The 22,477-nt window shown below is 40.9% G+C and overlaps 1 protein-coding gene and 1 non-coding gene across 2 annotated transcripts in view; one reads left to right on the forward strand and one right to left on the reverse strand.

The window, feature by feature from the left end:
- EFCAB5 (EF-hand calcium binding domain 5) overlaps positions 1–22,477 on the forward strand; it is a 139,449-nt gene that overhangs the window by 36,922 nt on the left and 80,050 nt on the right. The window contains exons 6-8 of the mRNA XM_070061151.2: positions 10,210–10,366; positions 13,952–14,000; positions 19,745–19,815. Of these exons, the coding sequence (XP_069917252.1) occupies positions 10,210–10,366; positions 13,952–14,000; positions 19,745–19,815 (277 nt within the window). The remainder of the gene's footprint in view (positions 1–10,209; positions 10,367–13,951; positions 14,001–19,744; positions 19,816–22,477) is intronic.
- Positions 8,392–8,525, reverse strand: LOC127484529 (small nucleolar RNA SNORA42/SNORA80 family). The gene has a single exon (XR_007911590.1). It is a non-coding gene; the product is annotated as a small nucleolar RNA SNORA42/SNORA80 family (small nucleolar RNA).

Below are 22,477 nucleotides of genomic sequence, written 5' to 3' on the forward strand. Positions count from 1 at the left end.
CACAAACTGGCACTGGTAGGAGATGCCAGCATTGCAGGTGGCAGCTTTACCCACTTTGCCACAATGTCAGCCCCTGTATGATATTTTTAAAATAAAAAAATTTAGTGTTGTGGCACAGTAGGTTAAGCTACCACCTGCGCTACCAGCATCCCATATCAGAGTGTCAGTTTGAGTGCCAGCTGCTCTGCTTCCATTCCAGCTTTCTGGTAATACGCCTGGGCAGGCAACAGTCAATGACCAAACTACTCGGGTCCTGCCACCTATTTGAGAGACCAGGAGAGAGTTCCTGACTCCTAGCTTTGGCCTGGCCCAGACCTGGCTGATGTGGCCATTTGGGGAATGATTTGGGAGATGAAAGCTCTCTCTGTCCCTCTTCCTACTCTCCCACCCCTGTCTGTAACTCTTCCTTTCAATAAATAAAGAAATCTTTTAAAATTGCTTGAACACTAAAAATAAAAATGAATATCATTAATGTCAGAATTTCAGATACTCCATTCCAGATAAGAAGACTCTATTATACTAAAATTTCCTCTCTTTTAACCATCAGTCTTTGTACCTAAATTTCCTAGAATAATAGTTCAAACAAGCCACAAGATCAATCTAAGACATGCAAAACAAAAAACTTTGGTCTTTTCCTGTGTGATTCATATTTACTTCTGCTGTGACAATGGCCCCTGTTCCTTAAGTCTGTTGGTTACTTCATAGTCATTTACAGGGTCTGTGCTGAAACTTGAGATACATTTTGGGCATTTTCCCAATGACCATTTTATTAATGCCTTTTGCCTTTCTCCACCAAGAGAAAGAATCACAAATAGTCCAAAGAATTACTTTTCTCTAACAGAGCTACACAGAAGACTGTCAGTATAAATGCTTAAGCATTTAAGCAAAATAAAATTAAAAGAGGACAGACATGGCCCTTGATTTTTTATAGTTCCTTGCAGATTAACTCATTTGCAATGTTCAAGGAACTTACGCAGACTTTGTGCCAAATTCATTGTGTATGTTTCTATCAGAATGTAATATCTGCAAAGGGTTCCCAAATTTACTTCAAAGCACTTACTTTTTGTGTTTCATTTTTTAAAAGCCTCAAAATGTCTCACTCATCCTAACAAGATGCCAGCACTAGATTTGGCAAGACAGAGGGAATGTTTCATCCTTGCTACGGGTCTTCCTCAGTTGCCAGGAGACAGGCTTCCTAGACAGCTGCCTGCTCATACTCTACACCAGCTGCCACCCCTTTCCTGAGCCAAACCCATGTGCTTCCTTGATGCTAAAAAACCCTGCAGGTGCTTCTCCACAGTGACATTAGTATATTGATCCTCTCATCAATGTGTGCTGACTAGTAGATTTTCTCAAGCCAGCCAAACAAATTATGCCAAAAGTGAGGGGATAAATCAGGGAAATAGTTTTTATAGTATATGAATGACTATTACACCCAATATATATGGTAGGAATTTATCCAAGCAGGTTCTACTTTTGTTCAGCCTGAAGCATGATTAGTTACATATCCTGTCTAAACCATACTCTCTGTGTATGTGTGTGTGTGTGTTCTGTTAGTTAAATACTTAGAGATTCAACTACTTATGGACTGAGAAATCATGATCTGCCTGGATGATATCCTAGTGTTCTACCCTCTTCCTTGCAACTTGTTGTTGAATGAATCCAGTCTACTTCAGTGGCATTGAACATTCCTAATATTATAGAGACTGATCTCCTGAGTAAAGTTACTTGGATACCTGGCGGAATGCCTGACAAAGTATGGTTGTCCTGGCATGGAAATACCTAAGACTATCCAAGATGACCAGAAGTTCTTGGGATTTGCTATGTAATTCTGTTGACTCATGTAAAAACTATCCAGTAAGGGCAGGTGTTTGGTGTAGTGGTTAAGAAACCGCTTGAGATGCCCACATCACATATTGGAGTGTTTGGGTTTAAGTCCTGACTCCTCTCTGTATTCTGGTTTGCTGCTAATGCATACCCTTGGAGGCAGCTGGTGATGGCCCAGGTGCTTGGACCCCTGCCACCCTTGTGGGAAACCTTGGTGGAGTTCTGGGCTCCTGGCTTCAGCTTGGCTCAGCCTCTGTGGGCATTTGGGGAGTGAATCAGCCGATGGAAGATCTCCGTTTCCTCCTAGTCTCTTGCTCTCACTTTCACTCTGCCTTTCAAAAGATGAAAATAAAGAAACATTTTTTTAAAAAATAAAATAAAATCCAGAGTGCCATCATTCTCCATCTAGATGTCCTTTCCTTCACTTACCTAGCTGGATAATTTCTCCCTGCCCTTTAAGAATCAGCTCAAGTGCTGCTTCCTCTGGGATACCTCCTGCGGCATTTGTTCTGCATTAGGTACTCTTTGTATTTCTGAAGCACATGTAGGCTCATGTCAGCCCTTAGCACATTGTAATGTGTTTGCTATTTACTACTCCATAGTCTCTTTGAAGACACAGAATAGTTTCACTCATACCTATATTTGAACACTGAGCACAGTGCTTGCATGGGTTTGGGCTCCATAAACAGCTGTTAGCTGAATGAGTAAAAAATTTGAATTTATTGAGGCATTTTCACTCTGTCAATCAGTATTTACTGCATAATTGTTGACTGTTCAATGTTGAGCTATACCTTATATGGAAAAATAAATTTAATTTTCATGAAGAATTTATGCACTCTAGTTGAAGAATATAATTAAAACAGTCAAATTTAACTTTTTTTTTTTTGACAGGCAGAGTGGACAGTGAGAGAAAGAGACAGAGAGAAAGGTCTTCCTTTGCCATTGGTTCACCCTCCAATGGCCGCCGCAGCCAGTGCGCTGCGGCCGACGCAACGCGCTGATCCAAAGGCAGGAGCCAGGTGCTTCTCCTGGTCTCCCATGCGGGTGCAGGGCCCAAGGACTTGGGCCATCCTCCACTGCACTCCCGGGCCACACAGAGAGCTGTCCTGGAAGAGGGGCAACCGGGACAGAATCCGGTGCCCCGACCGGAACTAGAACCCAGTGTGCCGGCGCTGCAGGCGGAGGATTAGCCTATTGAGCCGGCCAAAACATAGTCAAGTTTATCACAACAATTGTCCATATACACTTTCCCCATTTCCCACACACTTTTTTTTTTTTTCAAAGATGGTCCTGCCATCTTTTTTTTTTTTTTTTTTTTTTTTTTTTGACAGGCAGAGTTAGACAGTGAGGGAGAGAGACAGAGAGAAAGGTCTTCCTTCCATTGGTTCACCCCCCCAAATGTCTGCTACGGCCAGCGCTGTGCCAATCCGAAGCAGGAGACAGGTGCTTCTTCCTGGTCTCCCATGTGGGTGCAGGCACCCAAGCACTTGGGCCATCCTCCACTGCCCTCCCGGGCCACAGCAGAGAGCTGTACTGGAAGTGGAGCAACCAGGACTAGAACCCCGGATGCCGGCGCTGCAGGCAGAGGATTAGCCTAGTGAGCTGCGGCGCCAGCCTCCCACGCACTTCTTAATCTATTCTGTCTGGCTCTTGTGTTATGTTTTCGCCAATAAATGACACTTAGGAAGATCACAATGACTTCGACACTGCTGGGCCCCGGAGAAAGTTTACAATCCTTGCCTTACTTGTCCTCTTAGCAGTATTCCGTGATGTTTACATTTCCATATTTTCCCTTTTCTTCCATGGTATCGCTTTCTAGTTTTCCTTCTACCTCTGTGTTTAGTCCTTCTCAGGGTCCTTTTCTGGTCCATTTTCTGCTGCCTGACCTCAAAATATTAAGGTTCCTAAAGGTCTGGGGCTTGGCCTTATTTCCTTATTCCTCTACAAGCCATCCTTGGGGGCTCTGATTTTAATACACGACTTCAGTTACCATCTGTACATCCGTGACTTTTAGGTGTATGTCTCTAGCCCAAACACCTTTTTTGAGCTCGTCAGCACATACAATTATCTGTTCAGCACTTGGGTGTTTCACAGGTGCCTCAGTTTCAACAAATCGTTGTCTTGTTGTCTTTATCCATCCGTCCAGGTCCTCAAGCCAAAACTGAAGGATTAACATTGATGCCCTTTGATTTCCCTACTTATTTCCAGTCTGTCTTGAAGTCTTGGCATTTAATCTCCTCTTCTCAAATCTGTTCATTTTTGACCTTGTCCCACTCTTCTCATCCTAGTCCTAGCTATCATCATTGGTCACCTGCACTGTTGCAATAGTCTCCTAATTGATATGTTTGAATCTGGTCTTACTCTCTTCCAATCTGTTCTTTCTTCACAGTGATAAATATCTGTGTGGGGAGCAACCCGGACTGGACTGAGTTACTGGAATTAAGACTTATTCTATGCATCTGCTCTCCCACAATATGGCGCTGGGAGAGAAGAAAACAGCTTCTACACAGCTGCCTCCAGTTCAGCCAATAAACTGTAGGACTTGCTCCTGATTGGAGGAGAGCAGCGTACTCGGCGTGTGGGCAGCTGAGTTAGGATTGGCGGAGGAGGACTATAAAGGAGGAGAGAGACGGCATGCACCAGGAACATCTAAGGGGAACACCTAAGGGGAACACCTGTGCAGCCCCCGAGAGAGCCGGCCGGCGGTGTGCCGCTCCCCTGCGGAAGTGGGGAATGTGGCCAGGGGGAACCGCCCTTCCACGGAGGTGGAAGGGATAGTACCCAACCCGGGAAGAACCAGCAGCAAACCCGGGGAGGGCCGAGCAGACGAAAGAACAGCGCAGGGTCCTGTGTCGTTCCTCCACGAAGAGGGGGAGCGACATATCTGTAGTTTTTTTTTTTTTTTTTTTTTTTTTTTTTTTTAAGGCTGACCTTATCATGTTGTTCCCCAGTGTGAAAACTTTCAGTGGTATTCCTTTACTCTCAAAGACCAAAGACCAACTTAGTTAACTAGAGCTATAAGACCCTCCTGTGTGTATGGCCTGGTCCCTGCCCTTTTTTCTAGCTCTAGCTCTTTGTCTCATCACATTCTATACTGCAGGCCCACAAGATTTCTTTCAGTTCTTTGAGCATAGTATGCTGCTTTCTACCTCAGAGTCTTTACCTATGCCAGTCCCTCTGACGGTGTCATTCTTCTCCTCTTTTTTATCTTATTCTACCAATCCTTTAAAGTGCAGCTCAAATACCACTTTGTTGTGAAATTAGGCCAAGACTTTCCCTTATATGCTCTCAGAGCATCCTGTTTTTCCTTCTTTATGCTTATCACGGTTGTAATGGCTAAACTATGTCATTTTCACCATTGAATCCCCAGCTTCTAACACTACACATTGTGGATAATGTTCAGTTGGTTAAATAAATTAATTAACCTATCTATCCCCATCTGGCTTCTACCTTCAAGATGAAAATTTTCTTTTTCTTTTTGCCTTTTAGTTTTTGGTTTTAAATACATAAGATTATTATGAATTATGTCTTAATGCCTGATGCTGTAAAAGGGTCACCTCATTTTCATACTTTCCTTAATTTGGAGTAATTGAATGTTTAATTTTTAAATCTCTAGTATTTAATTTTGTAGTAGTTTAATTTTGAAAGCATTAGTATTTAATGAAGATGTTATGGTAAATTCTCTTCACCATTTTATAAAATTTCATGTAGACCTAATTTTTTAGGGTAATCATGATTAACCAATGACTTTGATTTTTCTTAAGTCATTAAATGTGGTTGGTTGGCTATTTCCAATAGCAGTGCAGGTAATTGGATTGCCACACAGTAGGCTTGCCTAGGCCCATTACCAAGATGGCAGTGGAAAGGCTCCCAAGTTCAATAAAAGAGACTAAGCCCCAATGTTCAAGAATTTTTCAGGGGCTGGTGTTGTGGCATAGCAGGTAAAGCCACTGCCTGTGACTCTAGCATCCCTGATGGGCACAGGTTCAAGTCCCAGCTGCTTTACTTTTGATCCAGCTCCCTGCTAATGCACCTGGGAAAAGCAGCAGAGGATGGCTCAGGTGCTTGTGTCCCTGCCACCCACATGAGAGACCTGGAAGAAACTCCTGGCTCTGGCTTCGACCTGGCCCAGCCTCCGCTGCTGTGGCCATTTGGAGAGTGAACCAGTGAATGGAAGGCCTCTCTCCCTCAGTAACTCTGCCTTTCAAATAAATAAATCTTAAAAAAAAAAAAACACTTTTCTACTTTCTGCTTGCACCCTATTTGCTACTGACAAGTCATATGTCCCCAGATAGACAGCAAGGATGGAGAAATAGGCTCTATTTCTTCATGAGATGGACTGCAAAGTTACCCTGCAGGCAGAGACACACATACAGGAATGGGAATAATTTGCAAACATTTTTACAACTTACCACATAAGAATTTCCTCCCTTTCCAGTCCCGTTAAATGTGGACTTATGCTTAGAATCTGTGTGTAGGTTATATCTACTCTATACTGCCCAAAGTTGAGAATTTTGGGTGATATAGAATTCTGATGAATGATATAAACATCATTCATGAGCTAACACAGGCTAAAGAAGAGAAATTTTATTCATTAGCTGAATGAGTGACACAATCAATTTAAAATCCATTTGGATTATATTTTGATCTCATGTACAGTGGCCCTGAAGCACAAAACTAGATTTAGTTTCTAAATGTGGGCATTGGTAAGTGGGAGGAAATGATGTCTGAGCTGAAACCTAAAGCCTGCAGAAGATCTAGTCAGGGAGGAAAATATTTTAAGCAGAAGGAAATATGACAGAAAACCAATTTTGTGGATCTATTTTTGTGTCACATGAGATACTGGAGATACTCAGTAGGTATCTCACAATACGATTTACTTACCATTTTTGACATAGGACCTTACAATTCATAAGGGCAGAATCTGTGGTAGGTGCCCAGTAATTTTTATAATGAGTGAGTGACAGGCTTAGTCAGTAGATATATGAATGATGAAAAAAAAGCTGAGTGAAAGACCCAGATACAGAATAGAAAGTCACAACGGAAGAACAGAAATTGAGAATTCCATACAGAGAGGGAGAGAGAGAAAGCAGTAGAGAGAAAAACACGAGGGGAATAGCAGAGTGAACGGCAGAAAAAAGGCTGCTTAGCTGTTGCATGAGGATTTAACACTTCCTTTAAAATACTAATTAATCTCCTAGCAGTTCAGATACAGGCTCTTCTGCACTATTAAACTGCTTGTCTGCTTTTATTTTCAAACTTCAATGTCTATTTTTGAAGACTTATTTTCCTAGAGAATTTTGAAGCCCATGTGTGAGCATAAAGTGATTAGATTTTAGTAGTTTCTTTTGGGTTATTAGAAGCATCCGATTTACATCCAAAAGTTCTGAAGATCTTTTTGTATTTCAAAATATGTCTAATAGTCTTAGTCTTTTCTTTGAAAGATAAAGGCCTGCCTCAAATATTGTTGGAAACAAGAATTGCACTTGAAACCAGTGGCTATTTTTATTGTTCTGTGCCATTTGATTTGATTTCAATCAAAACCATTTTGGGGATTTTCAAGTCCTAATAGGGATGATGAATATAGGAGCAGCTAACCTCATGGTTCTTCTTCCATTTTCAGTCCAGGTGATGTGTCTCTGACTGAGTCCAAGGGTAAATATTATGGTCAGGACTTCAGGAAGGACTGTCACAGCACTTAACTCTGGCTAAAGGTGGCAGACCAAGATACACATCTAGACAGATTTATCAAAAGTTTGATCCAAGACATCAGAATGATTTGATTTACTTGCTATAAATTCATCTTCCAGGCTTCCACTAGACTGGGAGTCAGAATCCTTCTGTATGCTTTCTGCATCCAGGGAAGAGATACAATTCTACCTTAAGGCCTAACTGTGTCTACCCTTGTCTTAAAGTGTATGTGGCAGCTTCTAGCGTGCTTCTTACTACTTCCTTTTTAAACACTGTAAATTAACCATTTATAGTTGTAATATACTTATGGGGAAAAAGTGATATTATGATTTATGAATACAATGTAGAATAATTATATCAAACTAATTAAGATACTTAGCACCTCAAATAGTCACCATATTTATATGGGGAGAATATTTAAAATTTACTCTGTTAATAATTTTGAAATGTATGGCAGGACTTCAAAATGTTTGAGGAAAAATGGAATTAAGAAGTAAGTTTAGTTGCAAAAATTTTTGAAATCTATTCATAGTTTTTATAATATTCATTTCCATCAACTTTAAAAATTATTTGAGATGTAGAGAAACAGAGAGGAGAGTGTGCGTGCACATGCCCTTCTGTCTGCTGGTTCACACACAACTGCCCACCACAACCAAGACTGGGCTGGGCAAAGCTGGGCGCCAAGAGCTCAATCCAGATGGTGACAGGAATCTAATTACTTGAACCATCATGTGCTGTATTTAATCTTCCCCACCATCCCAAGATCTACATTAGCAGGAAACTGGACAGGAATCTGAGTCAGGTACTGAATGAAAGAATGCCAATATAGAATGTAGGCATCTTAAGCAACATCTTTTTTGAAATTTTCTTTTCTACTGTTCAACCTGCTTCAATGCCAACAACCTATGGACAGAGGCCAGGCAATGATTTGGGGCCATAGTTTGCTCTGGCATGGGGCACTATGAGAGGCCCAGGGCAATGGGCTTGCCATAAATCCAAACCCATGGTTTTTTAAAAGTATTTATTTGAAAGGCAGACAGAGAGAAAGAGAGAGAAAGAGAGAGAAAGAGAGAGAGAGAGAGAGAGAGAGAGAGAGAGAGAGAGAAAGAAAGAAAGAAAGAAAGAAAGAAAGAAAGAAAGAAAGAAAGAAAGAAAGAAAGAAAGAAAGAAATCTTCTATCCTCTGGTTTATTCCTCAAATGGGTGCAATAGCTGGGGCTGGGCCAAAGCCAGGAGGCTAGAATTCCATCCGGGTCTCTCACATGAGTGGCAGGGCCATCTGCTGCTGCTTTCCCAGGTGTGTTAGCAAGAAGCTTTAACCAGTATCTTAACTGCTGGACTGAACACCAGCCCTTCTCTCAACTTTTTGAAGATCCTAGGTATGCGTGGATTTCAAAAAAATTTTTGCTCCAAGTTAAACTTATCTTTTAATTCTATATTCCACTCATATTTTGAAGTACCCTTGTACAATACACTATTAACTATATTTACCATGCTGTGCGATAGATTTAAAAAAGACCCAACTTATTTCTCTTTTCTGAGATTCTGAACCCATTGCCACAAACACTCACACCCAGCCTCTATCAACCAACATTTTATTCTCTGTTTCTGTGAGTTTGGTTGTTTTAAATTGCACATTTAAGTAAGACTGTATGATATTTGTCTTTCTGTGCCTGGTCTATTCCCCTTAGCACAGTGTTTTCCTATTCCATGCATATTGTGGTAAATGACCGAATGGCCTTCTTTTAAAATTCTGGACAGCATTCCATTGTGTATTTATATATTCCTCATTACTACATTTTCTTTATCCATTCCTCTGCTGATGGACACTTAGATTCCATAGTGTGGTCATTGTGCTGTAATAAACTTGGGAATGCAGACAGCCCTTCAGTATACTGATTTCAAGTCTTCTGGATAAATACCCAGAGGATGGATTACCAGATCATATAATTCTATTATTGTTTTTTTAAGGAATTGCCATACAGCTTTCCATAATGAGTGTACTAATTCACATTTCACTAATACTTCTTAAATATAGTACTTATCTGGTCAAAAAAGGCCTAGCTCTATAAAAAGTTGATAGTGGTAGAAAGCAGCCTATAATTAATGTCAAATTCAGTTAGTAATGATTCCACTACAGGCTGGAATCAAGAAAGATTTCATGAAGAAAAGAGAGGTACAGAGTTTTAGTGAGACTCTGTGTTGGGGTCTTAAGCCTGAGGCTGGCCCCCAACCGGCAGGGAACAGTACAAGCACTCCCCGACAAGGCGAATGGGAAAAGTAAGGTCGACGAGTCAAGAACACAGCAAGCACCCGTGGATTCTGTCGAAGCAGGAACTACTTTATTGAGGAAGTGTGCAGGCTTATAAGGTTTACAAAAGACATACACAGTACGGGAGCCAATCAGCGAAAAGGTCATGCAGGCGTGGGTGGACCACGCACAGGGCCATCTTAAGAAGTGTAGGGATCATGCACTGTCCACATGTCCGGAACTATCCCTGCAGGTGGTCCGATCTTGTGTGGCTTAACCACAGTGGCTGCAGATACACCCCTCGAACATCCGCCAGGTGCCATATTGTCAGGAACTATTTTAGGCAATGCCCAATAGCTCTGAACTTTTATATTCTGCCATTTGGACAATCTGCACCAAATGCAAGGGTCTTAACCTGTATTCTATGTCCACATCCTTCAGAGTGTCCAAGATGAAGGAGAAAGTGAAGCAGAAACGAGAACAAAGAGAAAGCGTAAGCAAAGTCAAAGTCAAGGTGGCCAACATGCGCAAACAGGCTCTGCAGGAGCAGTTCAATGAATGGATTCTAGACCCCAAAGGAATGATTCCCCTAGTTGTGGTAAGAAAAGGGTGTGTGGGCGAAGGGTAGGTTGGGTGGGTGATATGTGGGCAGTTGCTGGAGTACTGAGTGAAATGCTAATAGCCTCCCTCAAAATTTTCCATACTTCTGAATTAAGTCAATGCTTGACCTGTCCTTGAGTTGATTTCTTCAATTTTCTGAATATATTCCTAAAATCTTCACTCTGGCTGAGGTCCCCAAGCACACTGTTATAAGAAGACCCAACTTTCATTTCTTCATTGTGTGTTTGACCATTCCTGTGAGACCTAAGAGACAAAGTCTGTCAGCTGCAGAGAACAACCATACCCTAGAGGCTAAATGTTCTTTTCTTTTTTAAAATTTATTTGTAAGGCAGAGTTACAGAGAGGTAGAGGTAGAGAGGTCTTCCATCCTCTGGTTCACTCTCCAGATGGCTGCAACAGCCCAAGCTGCGCCGATCTGAAGCCAGGAGCCAGGAGCGTCTTCTGGGTCTCTCATGCAGGTGCAGGGTCCCAAGGACTTAGGCCATCTTCCACTGCTTTCCTAGGCCATAGCAGAGAGCTGGATCAGAAGTGGAGCAGCCAGGACTAGAACTGGCGCCCATATGAGATACCGGCACTGCAGGCAGCAGCTTTACCTGCTATGCCACAGCACTGGCCCCTAAATGTTCTTTTTTAAGTATGTAGAGATTTGAAAATAGTTATTGGTTTGATACTACACCAAGCATATCTTAAGGTGAATGATTAAAATAGACCAATGAAGACAAGCCACAGCCTTGGAGAAAATATTAGAAAAAGACAAAACTAGTAAAACTATTATCCAAAACATACAAAAAAGACATAACTAGTAAAACTATTATCCAAAACATACAAAGAACTCTCTAAACTCTACAATAAGAAAACAAACAGCCAAAATAAAAGATGAGTAAAAGACCTGAATAGACACTACACCAAAGCATATGAAAAGATGCCCAGCATCAGATATCATTAGAGAATTGCAAATTAAAACAGCAATGAGATACTACCACACACCTATCAAAATAGTCAAAGTCCAAAACATTGACCACACCAAATGCTTCCAAGAAAGTAGAGCAGTAAGGACTTTCATTCATTGCTGGTAAGAATGCAAAATTGGGGCCGGCATTGTGGCATAGGGGGTAAAGCTGCCACATGTAATGCCAACATCCCATATGAGTCCTGGTTCGATCCCCAGTTGCTCCATTTCCGATGTAGCTTCTTGCTAATATGCCTGGGAGAGCAGCAGAGGATGGACCAAGTGCTTGGGCCCCTGCCATCTGAATGGGAGACCAAGAAGAAATTCCTGGTTTCAGACTGGGCCAACTCTGGCTATGGCAGCCATCTTGGGAGTGAACCAGCAGTTGGAAGATTTCTCCTTCTCTCTCTCTCTCTCTCTCTCTCTTTCTCTATCTTACTCTGCCTGTCAAATAAATAAATAAATCTTTTAAAAGATGGTACAGCCACTTTGAAAATGTTATGGTTTCTTGTGAAACTAAGCATACTCTTTAAAGACAAATACTGAGTTATTCTACTTACACTTGTACAAGGTATCTGAATTAGTGGACTTCATATGAATGGGAGGAAAACAAGGGGAGCTGTTTATTGGGCAGGGGTTTTTTAGAATTACAGGATGTAAAAGTCCTGGATCTGTTTCACAGCAGCGTGATTATATATGTATAACACATTTTTATATGGTTGAGTTGATAAATTTTGTTTTTTAAAATGTTTTTAAAGGTTTTATTTATTTATTTGAAAGGTAAAGTTACAGTGAGAGGGAGAGACAAAGAGAAAGGTCCTCTGTCCATTGATTCACTCCCCAAATGGCCACAATGGCCAGAGCTGCACCAATCCCAAAGCCAGGAGCCAGGAGCTTCCTCCAGTCTCCCACAGGGGTACAGGGGCCCAAGGACTTGAGCCATCCTCCACTGCTTTCCCAGGCCATAGCAGAGAGCTAGATCAGAAGTGGAGTGGCCGGGTCTCAAAACAGTGCCCATATGGGATGCTGGCACCACAGGCGGAGGATTAACCCACTACGCCACCATGCCAGCCCCCCCCCCGTTATATGTTTTTTAATGTACACACAAATACACAACTAAATATCCTCTTAACATTTGATCTAGCAATATTTACTCAAATGAATTGAAAACTTATGTTGACACAAGCACATGCACATAGGTATTTATAGCAGCTTTATTCATAATTGAGAAAGCTTGGAGGCCAACAAGATGTCCTTCACTAGATGAATGGATAATTAAACTTTGATACACTCAAACAATGGAATATTACTCAGTGCTAAAAAGGAATGAGCTATCAACCCAATGAAAAACATGGGGAAAACTTGAGTGCAAATTACTAAGTCACAGAAGCCAATTTGGAAAGGCTACATACTGTATGATTCCAACTATATGACATTCTGGAAAAGGCAAATTGAGATAGTAAAAAGATCTGGGGTTACCAGGAGTGAGAAGAGAGGAAAGGATGAATGGTGAAGCATGAAGGACTTTTTTTTTTTTAAAGATTTATTTATTTATTTGAAAGGCAGAGTTACAGAGAGGAAGAGGCAGAGAGAGAGAGAGAGAGAGAGAGAGAGAGAGAGAGAGAAAGTCTTCCATCCTCTCTGGTTCACTCCCCAAATGGCCACAATGGCCGGAGCTGGACTGATTGGAAACCAGGAGCCAGAAGCTTTTTCCAGGTCTCTCACACAGGTGCAAGGGCCCAAGGACTTGGGCCATCTTCTACTGCTTTTCCAGGCCATAGTTAAGCTCTGGATTGAAGTGGAGCAGCCAGGACTTGAACCATCGCCCATATGGAATGCCGGCACTGCAAATGGCAGCTTTACCCGCCAAGCCACAGCACTGGCACCAGCATAAAGAACTTTTAAGATAGTGAAGCAATTTTGTAGATTCTGTTATGGTGGATATATGTCATTGTACATTTGTGAAAATCTACAGTATACCACCAAGAATTACACCTAATATAAATTAGGGACTTTGAGTGACAATGATGTGTCAGTGCAGGGTCACTGACCTTCACAAATATACTACTCTGGTGGAGGATGTTCCTAGTACAGAAGGCAGTCTGTGCCAGGGGTCAGGGGAAAGGGGATATTTTCTCCTTAACTTTGCTGTGAACATAAAGTTTGTCCAAAAAAAGGCAAAATCTATTTTTAAAAATGGACTAAGAAGAACTGTGAAATTTCATTTTTAGTTAGTGAAGAAACAGGAAGTAGAGGGAATTCTTTAGATTGCCAAGCTGGTTGCTAAAAGTGCCTTTGCTCCATTGCACTCAATTTCTGAGGGTTGCTAGAAATGTCCCCTAGAGGGGGCAAAATGAGGTCACTCTCAGCATCCCAGGTCTTCTCCCACAAAAAGTTTAGAAATCATTGAGGACACATTTGTGAAAGCACTCTATATACTTTGGAGTAAATCTGTAAAACTTAGTGTGAATTATTACTATTTCTGTTCTCAGGTTAGAAAGATCATCCAGCACTTAAATAGAAAGACTGTAGATGAATTTTAGTCTAAAATACTAAATACATGGTAATTGAAGAGTAACATATGGTTTCTTTTTCTTTTCTTTTGCTATGTAGGTTCAAAATGTTCTTCATGAATTTCTTCAAAAACCAGAAGTTCAGCTTGGTAAGTATGTCTCTTATCATACTATTTTAATTTCCTTCCATTTCCTTCCTTTCTTCTTCTTCTCCTTCTCCTTCTCCTTCTCCTTCTCCTTCTCCTTCTCCTTCTCCTTCTCCTTCTCCTTCTCCTTCTCCTTCTCCTTCTCCTTCTCCTTCTCCTTCTCCTTCTCCTTCTCCTTCTTTTTTGAGGGAGAGCACTGAATTCAGATGAAAAGTCAAAACTGAGACATAATGTTTTTCAAGGCTCTTATAGATGAAATTAGGCTCTCCTGGTCTTTCCAGATAAAAATACAGAAAATGCAGAAAAAGCAATCAGTGATTCTCAATCATTTCAGTCCAGTGCTCCATTTTATTACAAGTATCTGTAATGCTTCTTTATTATCCATGTGACATTCCTAGAAAATATTACAAAATTTCAAAAGAAAGACATTGTCTTAGCTGTGATTTAAGGGGGGCAAATACAGGAAAGACATAAGAAAATTATGTGTATTGTATTTCAGTCTATGAATGGCTCAGTTACAGCTTTGCTAGAAGACATAATGGAGAAGTCAAACATTTCTACCTGCACATTTAAATATAAGAAAAGTCCCCACCGCGCGTTGGAACCGGGGTCCGGTGCGGAGAGCCCTTTGTCCCGGGAAACGGGTCGCGGCCAGAAAGGGGGCCGCCCTCTCGCCCGTCACGCACCGCACGTTCGTGGGGAACCTGGCGCTAGACCATTCGTAGATGACCTGCTTCTGGGTCGGGGTTTCGTACGTAGCAGAGCAGCTCCCTCGCTGCGATCTATTGAAAGTCAGCCCTCGACACAAAGGTTTGTAAAAAAATTAAGGCCGGCGCCGCGGCTCACTAGGCTAATCCTCCGCCTTGCGGCGCCGGCACACCGGGTTCTAGTCCCTGTCGGGGCGCCGGATTCTGTCCCGGTTGCCCCTCTTCCAGGCCAGCTCTCTGCTGTGGCCAGGGAGTGCAGTGGAGGATGGCCCAAGTGCTTGGGCCCTGCACCCCATGGGAGACCAGGAAAAGCACCTGGCTCCTGACATCGGATCAGCGCGGTGCGCCGGCCGCAGCGCACCAACCGCCCCGGCCATTGGAGGGTGAACCAACGGCAAAAGGAAGACCTTTCTCTCTGTCTCTCTCTCTCTCACTGTCCACTCTGCCTGTCAAAAAATAATAATAATAATAATAATAATAAAATAAATATATACATATATAAGAAAAGTAAAATTATTTCCAAATGACCATTTTTATTTGTATTTGGTGTTTTGAAATAAGGGTAAAATGAATTATTTGGTATATATACAGACTGACACAGGTGTGTTATATTAGAGTTCAAATACAATTTATGAGATTATCTTTTATTACATAATTATCTGACATAGTAAACAACTTCAACTCTTGGTAAGTTTCGAAATGAAGTAAAATATAATCCTTCCTCAAGTTTTCATGGGAGTTACATGTTTGAAAAATTCAACAACAAAATTATGCTCTGTGTTTATATGCAAAGTACAGTTAGATTCTGGTTTCAAAGTTATTGTAAACAGAATTTTCACTGACTTGAGTGGCTAGCAGGAGTGGGGAGCCTTGTTTGTGCAGGAACTGCAGGAGTTCTGGCTTTACACCCGCTCCTCATCATTGTGGCAACAGAACTCTCCCACAGATTTCCACCAGGTTCATTGGAGGAGAGGAGGACAGTACCACCCCTATGGAGAACCACAGATTTTGCTGCTTTTGTTTTCAAAAAGATTTCCTTGTATGAGATTCAGCAAGAAAATCTGACTTGTCATATAAGGAACTAGAGTTTTAGGTTCTGAGATTTGCATATTTTATATCCAATTGACTTTCTGATTGATTTGTTTTGCCACTTGTGTTACACTGATAACAATAGATTTTTTGAGATCTGTTATCATTTTTCAAAATAAAATTGCTCCCCATCTTCCTGATCACTGATCCCAAAACATGATTCGGGCCTTGCTGACAACTTTCTCTTCTCTTTTCCATTCTCAGCTACTCAAAGAAATTATAATTCTTTTATCAGCTCAACCTCCATTCTTGTTTCAGAAAATCTTTGAAATAATCTGTTAGTTTATTTTGGATGGGATACAGAAGGAGCAAGTTAATAGAATTTTCTCTGGGATCCTCATAAAATTAAAGGAATACCAGTGGACAGTGATTGTTTTTCCTCTTACCTCCAGTACTACAGTGTGTATATATATATATATATATATATATATTTCTTTTTAAAAGATTGATTTACTTGAAAGGAAGAGTGATAGAGAGAGGAGGGCACACACACACACACACACACACACAGATCTTCCATTTGCCATTGACTCCCCAAATAGCTAGAATGGCCAAGGCTGGTCCAGGCTGAAGCCAGGAGCCCAGAACTCCATCTGGAATACACCCATGGGTAGCAGGGGCCCAAGAACTTGGACCATCTTCTGCTGCATTCTCAAGTGCCTTAGCAAGGAACTGGGTCAGAAATAGAGCAGCTGGGACTCAGACCAGCACTCCAGTAGGGGATGCTGGTGTTGCAAGCAGCAGCTTAACCTACTGTGCTACAATGCTGGCCCCAGAAGTATTTATTTTCTGTATCATTCATTCATTCATTCAATATTTAAGGAGCCCTCATTTAGTTCCAGGTACTATGACTGTGTGGAGAATGGAAGAAGACTAAGGCATATTTTCTGCCTTTCAGTTAACTCAAAGGCCAATCAGGGAACAAACTGTTTATAGCAACTGCTAGCTGTTTGAGCTGGGACTCCAACCAGCTCTCCAGTATGGGATGCTGGTGTTGCAAGTAGTGGTGACTTAACCCTCTATTCCACAATATAGGCCCCTGTTAAGGGATGGTCTGGTTTATATAACATTCTGGAGCTTGGAGGAAGGCCAGGAGTAGGGATATCAGCATCTAATGCATGAATTTATATGAAAATTTAGGCCGTCCTCTTGGGACCACAGTAAGTAATGTCTCATGAGTGGCAGTTACAAAATGGAAGAATAACTGGAAAATCTTTCTTATGTCCTTGTGATAACATAGGCTATGCAAGAGGGGCCGTACTGTTAGAAGTAGGAACAGAAACCAGTGCATTGGTTCTTCCATCATGAATTTTATACAGTTTGTTTTTCTCTTGGTAGGATCAATAAAGATTGCATAATTGTCCTACAAAATGGTGGTTTATAAATTTTTATTTGAACTACCCTGCTTCATTCACCGTTATTATTATTTTTAAAGATTTTTCTATTTGAAAGGCAGAGTGAGAGAGAAAGAGAGAAATCATCCATTTACTGGTTCACTCCCCAAATGGCTAGAAAGGCTGGGACTGGGCCAGTCGGAAGCCAAGAGCCTAGAACTCCACCCAGGCCTCTCACATGGGTATAGGATCCCAAGAACTTGGCCATCATCCTCTGCTCTCTCAGGTGTATTACCAAGGGGCTGGATTGGAATTAGAACAGCCAGGACTTGAACCAGTGCCCATATTGGATGCCAGCATTGCACACAGTGAATTAACCCACTCTGCCACAACACTGGCCCCTATTTATCATTACTGATCACTATGGCATTCATGAAATTCTTTTTTTCTTGGCTTTTGTAATAGCATTCTCTCTTAATTTGTTTTTCTACTATCTTTGATCACCTTGTAATAATTTTGTTTCTTGGTTCTTTTGTTTGCATCTTAAATTTTATTTTTCAGTTTCCTGGCTCTCTTAAAGATTTATTTATTTATTAATTTATTTATTTGAAAGGCAGAGTTATAGAGACAGACACACACACATACACACACACTACACACACACACACACACACACACACACACACAGAGAGAGAGAGAGAGAGAGAGCAGGAGAGACAGAGAGAAATCTTCCATTTGTTGGTTCACTCCCCAAATGTCTCCAATGGCCAGCTGCAATGCCAGCATCCCCAATGACCACCTGTTTGAGTTCTAGCTGCTTTAGTGTGCCTGGGAAAGCAGCAAAAGATGGCTCAAGTGCTTGTGCCCTTGCACCCATGTGAGAGACCCGAATGGAGTTCCAGATTCCTGGCTTCGGCCTGGCACAGCCCTGGCTGTTGTAGCCATCTGGTGAGTAAACCAGGAGATGGAAGAATCCCTCTCTGTGTCTCTAAATCTGTCTTTCAAATAAATCTTTAAAAAGAAAAGAAAAAAAGAAACATTATAAACAAAAGAAAGTTTAATATTTTTTTTTTAATTTGAGAGAAAAAAAGAGATAGAAATCTTTCATTTGCTAGTTCACTCTCCCAAATGCCCACAACAGCTGGGCCTGGGCCAGATCAAAGCTACAAGCTGGGAAATCAATCTAAGTGTCCCATGTGGGTGACAAGTTTCCCAGATGGGTGGCAGAGACCAAATCACTGAGCCATCACCTTCTGCTTCCTAGGGTGTACAACAGTAGGAAGCTAGAATTAGGAGTGGAGCTGGGACTCAAACCCAGCACTCTGATACGGATTGCAGGCATCCCAAGTGGCATCTTAAGTGTTAGCTCAAACATCTGCCTCCAAAACCATTTTTTAAAAAGGAAGTTTGTAAGGGTAGGCCCTGTGGCACCATGGGTTATACTGCTACTCGGGACTCCTACACACCATACTGGAGTGCAGCTTTGAATCCCAGCTACTCCCCTTCTGATCCTGCTTCCTGCTCATGCAGTATGGAGGCAGCAGGTGATGGTTCAAGTGCTTATGCCCCTGCTGCCCTTGTGAAAAGCATGGATGGCATTCTGGGCTCCTGGCTTTGGCCTGGCCCTGCTTTGGCTGTTGCAGGCATTTGAGTGAACAAGCAGATGGAAGATCTCTCTCTCCCTATTTCTCTTGCTGTCATTATTTCTTTCAAGTAGGTGAAAAATAAATAACTAAACATTTTAAAAAGTTTATGAAGATGCTTTGTTTTAGAACCTACTAGCGTAGGGGCTGGCGGTGTGGCACAGTGGATTGAGGCTCTGGCCTGAAGTGTTGGCATCCCATGTGGGCACTGGTTCTAGTCCCGGCAGCTCCTCTTCCAATCCAGCTCTCTGCTATGGCCTGGGAAAGCAGTGGAGGATGGCCCAAGTCCCTGGGTTCCTGCACCCACATGGGAGAAGAAGCTCCTGGCTCTTGGCTTTGGATTGGCTCAGGTCTGGCCATTGCAGACACTTGGGGAGTGTGAACCAGTGGATAGAAGACCTCTCTCTCTCTGCCTCTCTCTGTAACTCTGTCTTTCAAATAAATAAAATAAATCTTTAAAATGGAAAAAGAACCTGCTAGCATAAATCCTGGTATAAAGCAACACAGATGTTTTTGTAGTCTTTGTTCAATGGTTGTACATGTCTGTTTAGGCTTTATCCTAATCTAGTCATTACCAGTATTTCAAAATGTTTTATTTGAGTGCAAAAAAATTTGATATCCATTTATGGTTTTCTCATAATATACATTTTTCATGAACTTTTTGATGACTTCTCATGTGCATGGGTTTCAAAATATTTTTGCACCAAAATAAGCTTATGATTTAATTTTGCACATCTGTTTTATTTATAATGTACATTTTCCATGAACTTTTTGAAAATCACTTGTATATAATTTACTTTAACTATAGATAGACATTAGAAATAATGTCAAACCCAAACATTTCTTATTATTTTATTTAAGAAACATTAGAGACAAAGCAAAGTTAGAAAACAATTGTATGTTCTTTTAAAGCACTATAATGTAAATACAAATGTATCACAATTAAACTAACTAGCAAATAACCTTTATTCTAGAATCATATTGCCAACAGTTGGATATTACTGGCTCAATGGAACCCGGATTGAACAAAATGGAATTTACAGAAGTAAGAAGTTACATTATATAATACTTGAATCAAACTATGTTGCCTGTTTTAACTGTCTTTTGCTCTATGTTACACATAAACTAACTTAGAATTAAATTAAATGAAACCATATAAACATGTTATCATTCTGAGATACATATATTTTGAAGTATTTTAACCTTTCTTACAATCAAAGGCATCTTACAATTTCTTTCAATTAGCGACCCTCATGATACGAAAGTGAAAAACTTCTGCTGACACCCTATGGTAAGATCAGGAAAAACCAACACTTTTTATTCAGTGAAATCTGGTTACACAACTTACAATATTTGAGACTTACAAAGTGTTCCCTTTGGGCTGAGCCCTGTCCTAAGATATGAAGTTGGGTAATCCTTTCAGCAACGCTTAGCCTCTACTTCTCTTTTTTGTTAATATTTTACTTTTATAGATGAAAACACTGAAGTTCAGAAAGGTTAAATAACCTGCAGATGGTCTCGCAGTTTGTGGAAAATGAGATATTTGTATTCAGGTAGTTTGGTTCCAAAGTCTATATAATAGTATAACTGAGAAAATATGATTCTATTGTAGTAGAGTAATTATAGGAAGTATTTATTGATACTGGAGTCCAAAGTCTTCTTTGGCCTGTTTTTATAATTCCTCATGTTTCCTCTATTCCCCCTGGTTTTTCTCTAATGAATCCCAAAGTAGAGATACCTTTTTCTTTCTTTTCTCATACACTCTTATTTCATTGAAGGTACAGACTATGCTCTGTGTAGTTTCTAGCTTCTGGATGGAGGATTTCTGGAATCCCTTTTGAAATGTTTATTGTACACGTAAGAATTTGGCAGAGTTATCTCAGTTATATTCTGTATTTTCTTAGATTCTGTATTTGTCTATTTGACATCCATTAGTCATTTATAGGCTAAACCTATAGTCAAAGTTGTTTATATGTCCCCTGTGATCCAGAATCCAGGCTCTTTACTAATTCTCACACACCAAGCCAGTATTTCCCCTATGCTGAATCAGCCCAGGGGCCAGACAACCAGGGATAGCTTCTGTGTCCCCAGAGTCTGCCAGAATCATTCACACTAGTCCATCCTCGGCTCTTTCCCTGCTTTGCATTTCCTGTGGACCCCCAGTAAGGGCTCTGATTTGGACTTTCCTTTGCTCTTTCTTCCCTCTCTCTCTGACCAACATATGATTCTTCTACTGTGGCTTGTATGTGATGGCTTCTCTTGGAAATTCTAAGTAATAACAATTCTATGAAGTAGGAGTTTACCCTATCAGGCAAGATGTCAATTAGGATGCCCACATCCCACGTTTATGTGCTTGGGTTGTATTCCTGATTCTGGCTCCCTACTCCAGCTTTCTGCTAAATCAGACCATGACTTTAGTATATTATAAAAACTAGGAAATTGACGTGTGTATGTGGTACTTTGCTGTTTTATCACATATGCAGATTTCTATAAATACCACTAAAGTTAAGATATGGAACTATTTCAGTACCACAGCCATCTACTGGTAGTAACATTTTAGCCTGGGGCCGGTGCTGTGGGGCAGCGGGTTAAAGCCCTGGCCTGAAGCGCCAGCATCCCAAATGGGTGCCAGTTCTAGTCCCGGCTGCTCTTCTTCCAATCCAGCTTTCTGTTATGGCCTGGGAAAGCAGTAGAAGATGACCCAAGTCCTTGGGCCCCTGCACCCACGTGGGAGACCTGGAAAGAAGCTCCTGGCTCCTAGCTTTGGATCAGCTCAGCTCTGACCGTTGCAGTCATTTGGGGAGTGTACCAGTGGAATGGAAGACCTCTCTCTGCCTCTCCTTCTCTCTCTGTGTAACTCTGGCTTTCAAATAAATAAAATAATTCTTTAAAAAAACCACATTTTATCAGTTCAAGCAAAATATAAAAACCTTACCTCCTATTCATTTAATCATTTAATACTTTTATTTAGTCATTTAATACTTTTATTTAGTCATTTTAATACTTTTCCATTTTTAATGTGTTGTCTTCAAGATATCCTGTACATATATTATAATAGGCAGTAATACATTTTTGCTTCAATTGTTAAACAATTTAGAAGACTTGAGAAGAGAAAGAAATTATATTTACTTTCTTTGTATTTTTTACTCTGTTCTTCCTTCTTGATGTTTCAAGGCTCCTTCTTTTATACATTCCGTTTCTGCAACTTCCTTTAGGCATTCTTTCAGAATAAACCTTCAGACAACAAACACTTGTCAAGTAGGTCTTCAGACAACAAACACTTGTCAAGTAAGTCTTCAGATGACAGACACTCTGAGAATATCTTTTTTTCCCCCTTCGTTCCTGAAGGATAATTTCACTGGAAATAGAACTCTGAGTTGACAAGTCTTTTCTTTGAGTACTTGAAAAGCCTGCTTCCTTCTGGCCTCCTTGGTTGCTGGTGAAAAACCCACTATGACTTGAACTGTTTTTCCTTAATAAGTAAAAGTGCTATTTTTCTCTCACTGGTTTGTCTTTACTATTCTGAAGGTTGGTTATATGTCTCTTGTCATGAATCTCTTTGTGTTTATACTGTTGGGGTTTGCTCAGCTTCTTTTTAAAAAAAAAAAAGATTTATTTATTTATTTGAAAGTCAGAGTTACACACACTGAGAGAGAGAGAGAGAGAGAGAGAGAGAGAGAGGTCTTCCATCCACTAGTTCATCCCCA

Source organism: Oryctolagus cuniculus, chromosome 17, assembly GCF_051225735.1.
Source record: "Oryctolagus cuniculus isolate XC-2025 breed Fujian yellow rabbit chromosome 17, ASM5122573v1, whole genome shotgun sequence".
Classification (NCBI taxonomy): domain Eukaryota; kingdom Metazoa; phylum Chordata; class Mammalia; order Lagomorpha; family Leporidae; genus Oryctolagus; species Oryctolagus cuniculus.